Source organism: Dromiciops gliroides, chromosome 1 (genome assembly GCF_019393635.1).
Source record: "Dromiciops gliroides isolate mDroGli1 chromosome 1, mDroGli1.pri, whole genome shotgun sequence".
Classification (NCBI taxonomy): domain Eukaryota; kingdom Metazoa; phylum Chordata; class Mammalia; order Microbiotheria; family Microbiotheriidae; genus Dromiciops; species Dromiciops gliroides.
The window spans coordinates 613,268,487-613,285,664 of NC_057861.1; the positions used below are offsets into that span (position 1 = coordinate 613,268,487).

The 17,178-nt window shown below is 38.6% G+C and overlaps 1 protein-coding gene across 3 annotated transcripts in view; it reads left to right on the plus strand.

Moving 5' to 3' along the window:
* Nucleotides 1-17,178, plus strand: part of PRUNE2 (prune homolog 2 with BCH domain) — a 338,542-nt gene that overhangs the window by 283,890 nt on the left and 37,474 nt on the right. For all 3 annotated transcript variants that reach the window (XM_044001558.1, XM_044001553.1, XM_044001542.1), the window contains one exon: nucleotides 852-1,052. In XM_044001558.1, coding sequence (XP_043857493.1) covers nucleotides 852-1,052 — 201 coding nt within the window. The remainder of the gene's footprint in view (nucleotides 1-851; nucleotides 1,053-17,178) is intronic.

Consider the following 17,178-nt stretch of genomic DNA (forward strand, 5'->3'; position numbering starts at 1 on the left):
CTTTCATATGAAATCTCTGTATTATTAGTTTTACTTTTTTACAAAAAACCTCTCATAAAGTAGAAGTAATCTGTAAATGTTTTTGTTTTTGCTTTTTGTGGGGCAATGAGGGTTAAGTGACATGCCCAGGGTCACACAGCTAATAAGTGTCAAGTGTCTGAGGCCGGATTTAGACTCAGGTCTTCCTGAATCCAGGGCTGGTACTTTATCCACTACACCACCTAGCTGCCCTGTAAATGTTTTAAATATAAAAACGAAATGCTTTCAAAAAAAACTATGAAAGTTTTTTTAAAGTATAGACCCTATAAATATTCCAATACAGAACCTATTCAAATTTAGCGTGGTGGGAAGAAAGGTAGAGTCTGAAGCTAGTCTTTGTATCATTCATTTGTATCATTCATTTTGTCTAGAAACAATACAAGTGATAAGGGAGAGCTAGGGTTTCCAGAGTTTAGAGCTAGAATGCACCTGAGAAATCACCTAGGAACATAGATCTAAACTAAAAGGGAACTCAGAAGTCATGACTCCCTTATTTTACAGATGAGGAAGCTGAGAGCTGGGAAGGGGAAGCAAATTGCTTGAGATCATACAGCAGGGCATGAGATTCGAATCCAAGTCTTCGGACTCTAAATCCTTGACATCGCACCACTTCCCAAAGGGTTTCTTGTGCTCAGTGGCAAATCCATCAATCAAAAAGCATTGCTTAAAGGCTTTCTCTATGTCAGGCATAGTCTTAGAGACTTAGAGGATACCAGTACACAGACTAAAACAATTCCTCAAGAGGAATTTACATCCTAAAAGGGAGATAAGAATGGCCCATGATGATACTGATATCCCTGCTGTCTTTGTAGAACCACCTAATTCTCTGGATCTTGACGGCTCTCATCCCCGGAGGATAAAACTCACAGCCCCAAATATCAACCTTTCTCTGGACCAGAGTGAAGGATCTGTTCTCTCTGATGACAACCTAGACAGCCCAGATGAAATTGACATCAACGTGGATGACCTGGACACCCCTGATGAAGCGGATTCTTTTGAATACACTGTCCATGGTAAGGTACTAAACCGGTGAGACTAAAGGCAAAAGGGGATTGAAGGGAAAGTAAGTGCAGTTAGAACTTTAGTTGTAAAAATTTACTTTCCTCAATCTGTACCTGTTACTATTGGCTGGCTGCTTTCCATAATCTCTAGTAGTTACCATTTCATGTCTGAGACCAAAAGTGGACACAGAAGATGGCAAGAAATTGAGAAGAAATAGTTCAGAGGTCCAAAACAGTCCTCTCTGGCTCAATTCCCCTCAGGAAATCTACCCTTGAACCTTGAATAGCCCCTGTGACCTGGGGAAGTCCACACTTACAGGCAAAGAAAGGGAAATAGCATCTGATGTAATTAGCATATACATATAATAAGCACCAATTTTTGTTTGTTGGTTAATTGATTGATTGTTATTAAAACCTTGAGTATAATGTGTCAACATTCACATCACATTCTTTCTTTCTGGCTTATTGAAGTTTGGACCAAGCTCTAAATATATCATTAGCAATATACCATTGTGTAAGTGTAAATCTTTTGTTTATTATTATTATTATTATCATTTTGCCAGGCAATGAGGGTTAAGTGACTTGCCCAGGGTCACACAGCTAGTAAGTGTCAAGTGTCTGAGGCCAGACTTGAACTCAGGTCCTCCTGAATCCAGGACCAGCGCCCTATCCACTGTGCTACCTAGCTGCCCCCAAGCTTTTGTTTTAAGAATTAAAATAATGGAAATTCTATTTTATATATTAAGAGTGGGGTTTATTTAAGATTTATGGAGTGTTAGAAGTCATGGCATTTTTTAAAAAGAGATCATAGGAATTTCTGTCCCTTTTTAAGAGAAGAGAGTAGAAAAATGTGTCATATAAGAGAAATAGTATATACTACAATATTTTTTAGTTCTTTGGATTATATTAATGCTAGTATTTTAATTGTTATAAGAATAGAGTTGAAAAACAGTGTGGCTTAGTGGATCAAGAGCTGGCCTCAGAATCAGAAAGACCTGACTTCACGTCCTGCCCTGACCTGCATTGACCTTGTGACCCTAGATAGGTCACTTAACCTCTCAGTATCCCCACCACCCTATGTCTCTAAGACTATTTCAAGGTTTAGAACAGGTGCCAACTTGCATTGGGGCAGGGGCTTCCTTATACTGTTGCAGTCAAAGACCCAAGAATGTAGTTAGGAAAGGTTTTACAGGGAGGGCTGGGAAGAGGAGAAGAGGCCACTAGAAAGAAAGCCTTTCTAAGTCTACTATAAGTCTGCTCCAGTTTATTAGTGTTTACACAGAGAAATCAGTGAATTCTGGTCATATTCATGGCTGCATATGGCTAGAAAAGTATTCAATTCTTTGGGTCAAAATTTAGATACCTGGGGAAGAAGATCTTCCAGCCTGGGAGCATTCTCCAGCCTCCCTCTGGATTTCATAGATCTAAGAGTTCCTTCCCATACCACTCTCTCCTCTCCCTTCTTTTCTTCTTCAAACCTCATCTAGTACAGCTGCAGTGTGTACACTTCATCTTCTTCTTCCCACTCCTCCTCCCTTCCTCTCATTGCTGGCTGTGCAGTGCCGTAGAAACCTGTCCCTTTTTATAAATAGCAGAAGTGCTAAGCAAAGGGGTAGTGTCTGAGAAAGCTGATAATTAAAGCCATCTCTCGCTGCCATGTCCCTTCCCTTTCTTTCCTTTGACACAGTTCTGTAGAAAGAAGTAGCTCAACTATCTGAGCACTGTTTTTTTTTAAACTCTGAAAATTCAACTGACACTTTTTTTTTTTTACTAGAAGGTGATTTTTCAAATCCATATGGATCTCAAAATGGAATTAGTTGGTTCAAATGCTGTTTTAAGCAATGAATACACAGAGTGCTGACAATGTTAGGTGCAGCAGAGCATATGCATGTAAGGAAATAATATGGAAACTAAATCCAGTTAATAGGCTAGGAATAGAAATTGGTGACATTTCAAAGAAAGGTATTGAAACCGCATGGATAGGGAGGCAGCAAGTTAGCAGTGGATAAAGCATTGGCCCTGGATTCAGGAGGACCTGACAAATCCAGCCTCAGACACTTGATACTTACTAGCTGTGTGACCCTGGGCAAGTCACTTAACCCCAATTGCCTCACCAAAAAAAACTCCAAAAACCAGACAACTCAAAACAGAAAACATCATCATCACCTTTCAATCCCTCCTATTATTATTCTAACTTAAGGGACCATTTAAATTTAATAAGTTTTTGAATGCCAAATAACAGTAGAGGGTAAGCTCCTTGAGTAATGAATCTGTTGTCATTTTTGTCTTGGTGCCCCCAATAACTAGCATCATGTCAGGCCTTTTGTGGAATAGGTAGTTAACAAATGCTTGTTGTATGAATTGAGCTAATAATAAATAATGGCTATATTCTTAAGTAGCTAATTTATGTTTCTCTAACAAGCATATTGTTTTAAAAAAATCATCCAAATCTTGACCCAAAATACATCAGAGAAACCAATTTCATGAAAGTGAAGACCAGGAAAAAAAATAAAACTAAGCAGAATACAGCATACTAAGTGCCCATGATGCTTATATAATTAAACCCAAAGACACAGACACCATAAGGAATTTATGTGCTAGGAGACAAAATAGGCTAGACATAAAGCAAAGCTGTGGCTTTGCTTTTTTTTCTCCTAATCTTAATTTCCATTGTTGAGTAATGAGAGAAGCAGAATGTAGATTTTGGGGGGTGCAGGGCAATTAGGGTTAAGTGACTTGCCCAGGGTCACACATTTAGTAAGTGTCAAGTGGTTAAATCCGGATTTGAACTCAGGTCCTCCTGAATCCAGGCCTGGTGCTTTATCTACTGTGTCACCTAGCTGCCCCAGAATGTAGATTTTTAAGGTAAAGTAGCATCTGTAGGCAAGCAAATGGGATTCAAGAATAGGATAAGAAACCTGAAAGGGAAGTGAGAAAGATCAAAAGAGAGACAGAAATGACAAAAAAAAAAAAAGGTTAAAAAAAAGACAAAGGGGAATCTAGGTGACACAGTGGATAAAGCACTGGCCCTGGATTCAGAAGGACCTGAGTTCAAATCTGGCCTCAGACACTTGACACTTATTAGCTGTGTGACCCTGGGCAAATCACTTAGCCCCCATTGCTCAGCAGAAACAAACAAATGAAAAACAAAGACAAAAATAAAAAGATGAAAAGTGAGAAGCTGTATTTCTTCAGATCCCAGTTTTGTTTCCAGTTTTGTTATATCTACTACCTTCACTACTTCTCAGAAATTCCAGGCTTCCAAACTTGGGAGATGAGGAAGGAAGAGAGTAATAAATAGGGGCTCTCCAAGTGTAGTGGGAAAATACTGCAAATGGACTCAGCTGCCTGGAACTCCTTCCAAAGACAGCTTTCTGGCTCTCCCCCAGGCCTAAAACTTGTCTGCTTGCCAGATCAGCTCCAGCTTGCCTAGGGCATCATATGACTTTGTATTGTACTTTTGACCTAAATGAGGGAGAAGCCACCTAGGCTTTTCCAATAGGGATCAGAGGAATATAGATTTTAAGGGGGGAGGGGGAGCTTACATAAGATTTTAGGATTCTGAATTTAGATCCAGAAGGGACTTTTGAGATAATCTAGTTCAACCTTTTCATTTTTTAGTTGATGAAAATTAAGCCTTGAGTGATTAAGTGACTTGATCAGGGTCATTACAAGCATGAAATAACAGAACTCTACAAATCCGGTGCTCTTTCCACTGTGCCATGCTTCCCCAATTAAGATGTACACATTGTCCAAACACTATGTGCCTATTAACTGTTTTACCATATAGAGCAAGGGTTTTTAATCCTGAGTCTGTGGACCTTCTTCTTGTTCTTGTTCTTTCTTGTTCTTCTTCTTTTTAATTTCGACTTCCAAATTCTTTCCCTCCCTCTTCTCCTTCCCCATTGATAAGGCAAGTGATTTGATATAGGTTATAGACTTCCTTTTTAAAATTAATATTTTGATAACTGTATTTCTATACAATTTGTTTTCTTTGTAATCTTTGTATTTCATTTTATGCCTTTAAATATTCTGATGTAAGAAATGAGCAGGATGCTATCAGAAGTACTTATGAAAAATGCAATACATCTACAGAGAAAGAACTGATGGCATCTGAATACAGATTGAAAAATATTCTGAGGGAGGGGGCAGCTAGGTGATGCAGTGAATAAAGCACTGGCCCTGGATTCAGGAGGACCTAAGTTTCAATCTGGCCTCAGATACTTGACACTTACTAGCTGTGTGACCCTGGGCAAGTCACTTAACCCTCATTGCCCCACAAAAAAAAGAAAAGAAAAAGAAAAATATTCTGAGGCATCCATTCCCTTCACCAACCTGCCAAAGGGGTCTATGACCACTGGTTTCAAGAAGGTTGAAGCAAAAAGCTAACCCTATCCAGGGAGGTGCTGGTATATGTTTAATAATCAGTTTCCCCCCAAAAAAGTATGTATGACCCATTTTTTATTTACAATATTAACATTTTCTCCATTACTTTGTTTAGTCTAGACTATCTCAACAAAAGAAATCCAAGGCCCACTTTGTAGTTTTTGTTTCCAAGGCATAAATGTTCGCAGTGAAAATTTAACAGTCTGGCTCTTCAGAGTTGCTTGTTTAGCTGGGTTCACCACAACCCTGCCTGTAACCCACTTCTTTGTCCCTCAAGTCAGTCATATGACTTTCATATCTAGAATTTCAAACAACCTCAGATCTGAAAGGGCCATTACAGATCGTCCAGCCCAACCACATTAGATGTCGACCCTGAAGCTTAAAGATGTAGAAGGCTAAGTACTGCATAGTCAGAAAGACAACTGACTGTCCAAAGTCAGAGCCCTGAGTATCAAATCCTGCTTCTTATGCATACTGCCTATGTGATTAATGTGGAGGTTGGACAAGATGGCCTCTGTGGTCCCTCTATCCCTATATTCTATAGAGTAAGGTTATATAATTAGCTTGTGGCATGGTAAGCCCTGCTCTCCCACTTCCCAGAATAGCATTCTTTCCACTACAATGCTTGGGGTATTTTATAGGTGAGGTTAAGTAAAGCCTGTTTTTTAAATCTTATTTTTATTGCCTCATTTAAATCACTTTAGTTGGTGAATAGATCCTTCTCTTCCACCTACCCAATGAGTCACCTCTTGTAATAAAGAATTTTAAAAGGCGAGGGGGAGGGAAAGGGAGTAGTAGTTCAGAAAAATGTAAACCTTAATTGTGTCTGACAGTAAGTGGAGTATTCCACATTCATCTGCAAAGAAGAAAGGAAAGTGTATTTTCTTAGCTCTTCTCCAGACCAAGATTGGTCATTATAATTGTACAGCAATCAGTTTCAGATTTACATTGTTGTAGTCAAATAGTTTGTTTTCCTGGTTCTGCTTTGTTCATGCTACATCAGCTCATATAAGTCTTCTTATATTTCATATTTGTCATTTACAATGGCACAGTAATATTCTAATTCATTCTAGTGAATATAATTTGTTTTGTTGTTGTTGTTTGGGTCAAAGATATAGAAGGGGTTTGCCATTTCCTTCTCTAGCTCATTTTACAGATCAGGGCAAACAGGGTTAAGTGACTTGCCCAGGTCACACAGCTAGTAAGTGTCTGAGGCCAGATTTGAACTCAGGAAGATGAGTATTCCTGACTCCAGACCCAGAATTCCATCTACTGTGGCATCTAGCTGCCCCATTCTCAACTGATGCCCCAGTTTTCACCCTACTTTGTTCCTAGTTTTCTATTACCACACCAAAAAGTGATGCTATGATATTTTGGTATACTTGGGACCTCAAAGTGATACACTATGACATTTAAGTTAGGAATAGAATCTGGAATATTCTGCACATCTTGATACAATGCCATCTCTATGGCAAGAATAAAATAGATATTTGCTAGCTCCAGGGACATGCTGGAGCCAGCTCTAGCCAGCTCAGCCCATCATTAAATTTTTAGAATGAGCACTTACACCTCAGAAGAATATAATTGCTACATATTAGAAAACCTTGATTTATTGTTTTGATTGTCTAGACTTAAGAAAGTGTTCATGATGCAGATTAATCTTAAAAGTGTATTACAAAATAAAAAAAATGTGTATTACATACTTTTAATTTTTTTCTTCTGGAGCCCAGTTGTTAAACATTTACAAAGACACCCCTGTAATGTTCTATAAATGTTACTTAAGCTCAGTAGGATGGCAGTAGAAGGTTCAGTAAGACGCTACCAGTCTGGAGGCCTGTTAAGAGTAGGCCAACAACAACAACAATAGAAAGAACAATCATAATAACAATAATAACTGGCATTTATAGAACATTTTGTGAGAAATTATTATTTGTAACCATAATTTTGGAGATTCAGATTCCCCCCCTTCTTATTGTTTTTTAATTTTTTTTTAATTTTTGGTGAGGCAATTGGGGTTAAGTGACTTGCCCAGGGTCACACAGCTAGTAAGTGTCAAGTGTGAGGCTGGATTTGAACTCAGGTCCTCTTGACTCCAGGGCCGGTGCTCTATTCACTGCGCCACCTAGCTGCCCCTCCCTTCTTATTAAGGCTTAAGTTAACCTTTACCTTCCCTACTGATGAGAACTGGACTTACTCTGTAGCATCAAACCACACCCTGGAGGAAGCTGTTCTACTCCTATCAGTGTGGGTGAGGTCTACATTATTCCTTTGCTGTCTCTTTGACCAAGATTTGAGTGACCTAAGTCAAGTATTCCAAGACATCATTTTAATATAACCCACCTCCTATCACATCAACCAATTAGAGTTGATTGGTGTTTAATGGACAACCTCTTACCCCAAAAGCATAAAAACCTGAAGAAGTGGCCATGTAGTCTGTCTGAACTGTGAGAGGTTTAAGAGCCATTTTTGTCAATCTCTTACTGGTTGTGATTGATAAAATTTATAATGATTTTACCAGAATTTTTGTCTCTCATCGTTATTTTATTTGTCACAGTTTTAAGGTTTGCAGAGTGCTATATATCTGTTAATTCCATTTGAATGTTATCACTTCCCTGTGTATAACCTTGGGAAAGCCACTCTTTGGGTTTCAGTTTTCTCATCTATAAAATGAAGAGGTTGGACTGGATTGTTTGAGATCCTCTCTAGCTTTAACCTCTGATGCTAAGCATTTATTAAATGCCTACTGTATCTAAAACACTGCCAGACACTGGAGGCAATTAAATCTCACTCTAGTCTTACTTTCCAAAATTCACCAAATGGTTATAGACTATTTACTCATACTGTATCACACACACAAAAGAGAGCTGCAAATAATATCTTTTCTAAGAGCTCCCAACCCAATATGGAGATCAAGATGCAAATGGGAAATGGTTAAATCATAATTCAAGGCCAGTATTGAATCAGCTTCAATCTAAGTCATATTAGAAATAAGTATAGGAGAGAAAGAGAAAATCTGGATGATGTAAAATCATTTTTTTTTTTGGTGAGGCAATTGGAGTTAAGTGACTTGCCCAGGGTCACACAGCTAGTAAGTGTTAAGAGTCTGAGTCCAGATTTGAACTCAGGTTCTCCTGACTCCAGGGCTGGTGCTCTATCCACTGTGCCACCTAGCTGCCCCTAAAATCAATTTTTAAAAGAAAATACATGCTATCAAATAGAATAGAAAACTTTTCTGGTTTTAGAGATCTGGATATGAATTCCATCTCTGTTTTTAACTAGCTATTTGAGCTTTACCTCTGAGTAAAAACTGAGTCTCAGTTTCCTCTCCCAAATGAGAAGGCTGAATGAGGTGATTACTAAGGCCTTTTTCAGATCTAAAGCCTCTGATCCTATGATTACCTACTCTTCACTCCACACAATTTAAAATTAGAACTTCTAAAATGAAAAACATGATGTAATTTATCACCTGTCACTGTTAAGAAAATGTATAAAAAGTGAAGAAGGAATGGTGGTGACTTTAGGTAAAAATGAAAAGCAAACTCCTTTCATAAGGGCATAGCATCTAAGCAGAGCCTTGGAAGACAGAAACAGTAGCAGACAGATTGATTGGTAGCGTGCCCATTGCAGGTAAGAGAAAACAGCATGGGTGAAAGAACAGAGATGAAACATGGTAGGACAAAAACAGGAGGCCAGAGAGAACTCCAATTTTGTAGGAATGGAGGAGCATGAAATAAGGTTGGACAGGATTATAGGGCTTTGAATACCAAGGTCAAACATTTAATCTTTACTTAGTTGTCAGTGGGAAGCCTCACCAGTCCCTTCCCCAGGCACCATCCTGACCTACCATATAACAGTATAACTTTGGGTAATGTTTATGCAGAGGATCAAGTAACATGTTTTGGTTTTGGTTTATTTGTTTTTTTTCCTTTGCTCCTGTACATGTTCCAAGGGCTTCTCCCTTCCCCAGGAACCTCTCAATCCACCCACCTTCCCAGATTTGCAGAGCTGAACCATAGAAGTATGACCCTCCTTAAGACTAAATAGAAAATATTCTGTTTATTCAGTAATTTTCACTGGATGTCCACTATTTGAAGCATCATTTTCATTACCTAATATAAGAAATGTCCAAATAATTCCACCAAATGGTCTGGCCCATTATGTTATTTTGTTTGGGGTTTTTAAAACTCCCAAACTTGAATAGGAGCAGCAAAGCATTCTAAGTCAAGCCATTTTTTTTCTGGAGGACTTTTATTCACTCCCATGGCGTTTGCAATATATATGTATGTATGTATATTTATATATATGTATATATTTACAATTAAGCAGCAGAAAGATTTAAGTGTAAAGATTTAAAGGTAATTTTTAAAAATTTTAAGGTGGTTTGAGAGGAAATATGGCACGATAGAGGTAATCCAACTATCTGGAGTCAGGAAGATCTTAGTTTAAATCCTTTTTTTTTTGGTACAATTACTATCTGACTGTTCGATCATGGGAAAGTCACTTAACCTCTTAGTTCCCAGTGACATGTAATCTTAAGATTATACATTATAGACTAGCTGCACATTTATAGAATGAGGAAGTTTCCAAGTGTGTGTGTGGGGGAGGTTCCCTACAGAGTTTTAAATCAGAGGTCCAGAACAACAACAACAACAACGTTTATTGAAATGCCAAGGACATTAGACATGTCATATAGAAAAAAGAGCAAATATTTTAGAAGGATCATCCTTTACACTAAAGGAAATTTGCATTTGTTATAATGTTCTGTTTTATTGAGCTTAGAAATTTGAAAATCTCCACTGGCAGAAATGCTGATGACCCATTTCCAGTGTTGTTTTCCAAACCAATAGCAAAGTTTATTCTGCTTGTGGTCTTTTCCATCATTCAGATTTCGACAGTCTAATACTATTAGAATGAATTTGCATTGAGCTTAATAGGAAATAGAGAAACGATGAGAATTTTTTAAGGCTGCATATTTCGATAAGGATATTATGAGAATTAGAGACGTTCACCCATTTGCTATCCTCCTCCTTCTTCTCCAAACTGAAATTTAGTGACTTTGCTTAAGCTACCACTTTTATGAAGTGGTACTTTCCATGGCCCATTTTCCATATGAGAAGGCACCCCGTTTCTTTTTCCCACAATTAGAAAATAAACTTCCTGTTGCTGACTATCAGTTCATAAAAATCCATTCAATTAAAAACAACCAGCACTTATTAAATGCCTGCTATGGACTAGCTATGATGTATTGTGTAGAGAGGTGAAGCACTGGCCCTGGGTTCAAATCCTGCCTCAGTCACTACCTATGTAGTGCTTAGCATAGTGTCTGACACATAGTAGGCACTTACTAAATGCTAATTGACTGACTAACTAAATGTACGATCTTGGGGAAGTCACTGAAACTCTTTACGAAATGAAGAGGCTAGACTCAATGACGTCTAAGGTACCTTTCAGTTCTATATCTATGATCTTATGATTCAAATTAGAGATGTATACAACATATTCTCTGTGCTCATGGAGCTTGCAATAGCTTAGAGGGAAGGACAAGTAGACAAATGGCTATGGCAATAGGAAGGATGAGACAGATCAAACAAACAAACAACAACAAAAAAAGGTCCAGACAAAGTAATACAAAGAATTTGAAGCGGAAACCAATTTTACTTGGACAGAGTTAGAGAAGACTTCTTGGAGGAAGTGGCATCCAAATAGAGGCTTGAAGGAGAGAAACATTAGCAGCCAGATTGGTAGGGAGCATGGGCAAAGGCACAGAGATGAAAGATATAGTAGGAGGGACAGCTAGGTGGCACAGTGGGCAGAGTGCTGGGTCTGGAGTCAGGAAGATTCCTTTTCCTGAGTTCAAATCTAGCCTCAGGCACTTACTAGCTGTGTGACCCTGGGCAAGTCATTTAACCCCACTTGCCTCAGTTCTTCATCTGTAAAATGATCTGGAGAAGGAAATAAACCACTCCAATGTCTTTGCCAAGCAAACCCCAAATAGGGTCACAAAGAATTAGACACAAATAAAAAGTGACTAAACAACAACAACAAAAGAGCAAAAACAGAAGCATGAAAAAAAACTCCAATTTTGTTGGACAGGATTATGAAGGGCTTGAATACAAAGGTCAAACATTTATACTTTATTTAGCTGTCAGTGGGAAGCCTCTTTGAATAGAGTAGAGACATGGTCACAAATTACAAATTGCGTTCAAGGGGGTAGCTAAGGTGGCACAGTGGATAAAGCACTGGACTTGGATTCAGGAGGACCTGAGTTCAAATTTGAACTCAGATACTTGACACTTACTAGCTGTGTGACCCGGGGCAAGTCACTTAACCCTCATTGCCCGAAAAAAAGAAAAAGAAAAAGTAAAAGTAAAAGAAAAAAGAAACATTACATAGCATTTGCCCCAAAGATACAAAAAAGTGAAAGTGATTCTACCTTCAAGGAGCTTATAGTCTAATGGGGGGGGGAGTAATTGTAAAATAATTTGAGGAGGGAGAAAGCACAAATAATTTATGGGATGCTTCACTGAGGAGATAGCCCCTTCCTTCTGGAAGGAAGACAGGAACTCTGGGAGGAAGAGATGAGTAGTATTGGATACCAGATCGGAGGGCAGCCTGTGAAAATGCACAGAGTTGAGAAATGGAAGATCAAGTTTAGGGAAATCTAGTGATTGAGTTTGTCTAGAATTTAATTGTTCATGAAGAGGAGCAGTATGATATGAGACTGGAAAGATAAGTTGGAGACACATTGCGTAGGGCCTTAAATGCTTGACTAAGGAGATTGGTTTAGCCTAAAAAACAATGGTGACCTCCAGTTAGAGAGGTGATGGACACAGAGTACAGACTGAAGCTAATGTTTTTTTATTTTGGTTTATTTTGACATGGCCAATGTGGGAATTTGTTTTTCTTGACTATACAAGTTTGTAAAGGGCTTTGTTTCTTTGCTTTTCTGGCTTTCTCAATAGTGTGTTTTGTGGGTACAGAGTGGGAGGGAGAGAATTTGCGCCTGAACATAAAATAAAATTTAATTTTAAAATAAAGAGAATAATTAATATAAGCAATGATGAGGCAATGAAGATTTTTGGTAGCAGAGTGATATAGCAGATAGACCTTTGCTTTAGGAAATTCTTTTGGCAGCTGTGTGGATGATGAAGTAGAGAGGGAAGAAATTGAAAAAAAAAGGAAGGCTAATTAGCAGGCAATTAAACTATTCAGAGAGAGAGGTGATGGGAACCTGAACTGAAAGCCATGTGAGTGGAAAGAAGGGTAAATATGCATTGCCATCTCCCTGTGTCTTTGTAGAAGATACAGGAAATGTGTGAATAGAATCAGTAGTGCTTGGTAAATGATTAGATATGGGGAAGGTCGGGGGAGAGGAAGGAGGAAGAACCATGAATGACTCAAAGATTACCAGAGAAGGGACATGGAAGATGAATCAGAGAAAGGATTGCCTAGAAGCAGAGAAGGTGTTGGGAGAGGAAAAAATGTGGTGTATAAAAAGTTCTGGGTAATTAATCATTTTATTAATTATGCTAGTGACTAATGAATAAAAGGATGGTCATTTGGCCATCTCTCATAAACCAAAGACCCCCTCATGGAACCCACTCAATGCTTATATGCCCTTGGAAGAGTAGGTGTTCTTAAGGGTAGAAATCAACTCTGATTGGTTAAAAAGTAATGAGAGAATGAATATTGTAATGAGAGGTGGGCTTATTCTTTTTTTTTTTTTTTGGTAAGGCAATTGGGGTTAAGTGACTTGCCCAGGGTCACACAGCTAGTAAGTGTCAAGTGTCTGAGGCCAGATTTGAACTCAGGTCCTCCTGAATCCAGGGCCGGTGCTTTATCCACTGTGCCACCTGGCTGCCCCTGGTGGGCTTATTCTATTGAAGGTCTGGGGATGTGACTGATCCCTCGGTCTTAGACAGAGAGACTTATCTATACTCTGTAGAAAATTAAAATATAGCTTAATCTGCCTGTCTCCTATAATAATAATAATTAATAATAATAATAATAATAATAAAGAAATGTCTTCCTACAGAACAAAACCGATCAGAGAACATAAGTCTCCAACAATATGAACCAAATCAGAGACAGACAGGAAAACATAATATCAATTTTACTGTAGAAAATTAAAATATAGTTTATTTTGCCTGTCTCCTACAAACAGATCACAGAAATTAATTTATAATATCTCCTACAAAAATTAATAATAAACATTGACATGTCTTCCCACAGAACCCAGATCAGAGACAAGACAGAAAAAACATAATACCAATTTATTTTGTCCCAAGAAGAAAGAAATCATGATCATGTGGAGACCCTTCCAAAAGGAGCTCAGAGACCCTCCTCTCTCTTTCTTTCTTTCTTTCTTTCTTTCTTTCTTTCTTTCTTTCTTTCTTTCTTTCTTTCTTTCTCTCTCTCTCTCTCTCTCTCTCTCTCTCTCTCTCTCTCTCTCTCTCTCTCTCTTTCTTTCTTTCCTTTGCTTTTTTTTTTGGTGAGGCAATTGGGGTTAAGTGACTTGCCCAGGGTCACACAGTTAGTAAGTGTCAAGTATCTGTGACCAGATCTGAAATCAGGTACTCCTGACTCCAGGGCCAGTGCTTTATTCACTGCACCAACTAGCTGCCCCCAGACATCCCCTCCTTCCGAGAGTATATAAGGTTTTTGTCCACTGGTTATATAGGGCATTGTCATTTTCAATAGTATGATACAAAAAACAACCCAGAATCAAAAGCAGTTTAACAATTTCAGTTATAACAAGTATGGAGGAAATACAGAAGCATCATGATAAGATTACAGGATTCCAAAAAAGGATTTGCCAAGGATGAGGATGCTGAGATGTCCCCATAAGATAGGAACTTGCTGTCCTTAAGGAAAAGAAGTTACCAGGTAGGGTCTTTTATCTGCTAGCTTTATGGGTTTAGTTTGGAGTTCAGGTGAAGGATGTTTTGTTCCTATTAATCCAGAGTTTCATAAAACTCCCTTAGATAATAAGGCAACTCCTTCAAATCCAGGTGATCCATACATTCATATTAACAACCCATACCACACCATCTAGGGTGATCTATACAAAAGCTTCTTAAACTGTGAGCTGTGACCCCCTATGGGGGTTACAAAAATTTTGGCAACAGTAAAAGGTTATGTAAACCTATTTTATATACCTATATATCTGGGGTTATGTAAAACTTTCTCAGGTGAAAAGGGGTCGGAAGTGGGAAAAGTTTAAGAAGCCCTTGTCTAGACAAAAGGGTGAATCTACTTCTATCCAGATCTGTCTGACTAAAACACAATGGGTCAGAGTTCACCAATTCACCTAAACTAAAAATTCTTTACCTTTCGATCATATCTAAAGTTTCCCATTTGGGTGCCTCTTGACCAATGTTTGATCTTCTTATCAGCCCTGTACTTCAAAAGTTGTCTGAATAGCATACAGAGATTGATTTCTAAATGAGGAAAAGGAAGGAGAAAAAAGCTTAATCCCAATTCAATAACTGGGGATTACTATAAGAGAGAAATAATCAATTCTCTCAATAGGAAATCCAGAAAGTGTGGTTTACATACCTGAAGCCAGGCTGAAGCATGAAGTGAGCTAGAGCTTCCACGAGGGAGAAGTTAGAAGAACATCCCAGGAATAGAGGGATCTGTTAAAAGGCCCAGAGATGGGAAACTAAATATCAAGTATGGTTAAAACAGGCTAGTTTGGCTGGAACTTTAAGGAAATAAAAATGAATTATGTGTAACCAGCCTGGACAGATATGCTAGAACTAGAGTATCCTACAGGAGGAGGGGATGGTCAATAGTATCAGAAACCACAAAACAAATCAAATGGTAAAAACTGGAAAAAAATGCTTTTGGATTTATTCCCAGGTGAACTTTTGAGTAGAGTGGTGAGAAAACCAAACGGCAAGAGGCTGGGGAGAATGTGGGTGGTGAGAAAGTTAAAGCTCATACATACATACTTTAGCAAGAAGTTTAGTGAGGAAAAGAGAGATAGGGCAGTAGCTGCTTGAGATTGAAGGATTAGGGGAAGTATTTTTTAAGATTAGGTAGTCCTGAATGTGTAGGTAAATGAGAAAGAGGCAGTGGAGAAGGAGCAATTGAAGATTCATTCATGAAAGAGAAGAAATAGAAGGAATGAGGGAGCAGTCATAAGATAAAAGGATTTCAAGCTTGAAGGGGACTTAATATCATTTAGCCAATTTCTTCATTTTCCTTATGAGGAAACTGAGGGGCAGAGAGTTTGATGATGCCTCAGTAGGCAGAAGAGCTGAGTTTTGAGTCCAGCTAGGTAGCATAGTGGATAGAGTGCCAGACTTGGAGTCAGGAAGACATGAGTTCAAATCTGGCCTCAGACACTTATTAGCTGGATGACCCCAGGGAAGTCACTTACCCCTGTTTGCCTCAGTTTCCTCACTTGTAAAATGAGCAGGAGAAGAAAATGGCAAACCACTCCGGTATCTTTGCCATGAAAATCCCAAATGGGGTCACAAAGAGTCAGACACAACTGAAATGACTGAACAACAAAGACCAAATTCAGTGTTCTTTTCACTAGTAGGAGAAAATGAGAACAAGGTTACAGGTTGAAGTATCAGCTTCAGTGAGCAATAGAAATTTCTTCTCTGTTATGATCAGAGGGAAGGAGAGAGTGGGTTCTGATGATGAAGAATTTTGAGGAATAGAAGGACATAGTTCAAGAAACACACATCAGCCTCAATCTTCTTGGCAAGTAGGAGGCTAAACCATGGGCAATAAGTGTAGGAAGAAATAGTTGGGATTAATAATAACAATAATAATAGCTAGTCATTATCTAGCACTTTAAACTTTGCAAAGTGTTTTCTAAATGTTATCACATTTTATCTTTACAACAAGAATGGGAAGAAGGGGACAGCTAGGTGGCACAGTGGATAAAGCACTGGCCCTGGATTCAGGAGGACCTGAGTTCAAATCTGGCCTCAGACTCTTGATACTAGCTGTGTGACCCTGGGCAAGTCACTTAACCCTCATTGCCCTGCAATAAAAAAAAAAGGAAGAAGAAAGAATTAATGCTTTGATATAGAGATGGTGAGAAGTTAAGTAGGGAATTGACATAGGTCAAATAAAAGGACTATCAAGGAGTAATGAAGGCCCACCTAGGATTATATAACAAAAATTTATCCTGGGTAAAGTCAGTTCAATTCCAAGACCTCCAACTCTGGGCTCTCCTACTGAGAGTAGGAGCAGAGAAATTGGGTGATGAAATTTTCCCAGAAAGGAATATTTAAAGGTTGGAAACAGTGAAAGATGAAAGGGGAAACTAGGTCCTCTCAGTACCCACCCCTACCCCACCTTGGTCCTATGAGCTGGAAAGGATAAGAAGGATAATCATCATGTGTGGTTGGAGGAGAAGTGGTGGAGAGGAAGGACTTCTAAGGATATGGTTTCCTCAGGGGAAAGCTAAGGTTTGGTTAGAGGGAGAAGGTGGAATTGAAGGTTGGTTGGAAAGTTTCAGAATAATAGAGGAATGAGCTAAGAATAGTTTGGAGGTTCCAGAGATATGGTATAATATGCTGGGATTTGAATGAATTGGGTCAAGTGAGCTTATGGAAGAGCAGGGCTGAATAGAAGAGCAGTGATAACAATTTGGAAAGTAGAAAAATGGGTATAATTTTAGCACCTAATATGGAGAAATTATAGACCCTTTTCTGAAGACCCCAGAGGCAGTGGAGTGGAATGGTTAGAGTGCCAAACTTGGACTGAAGAAGACATAAGTTCAGGT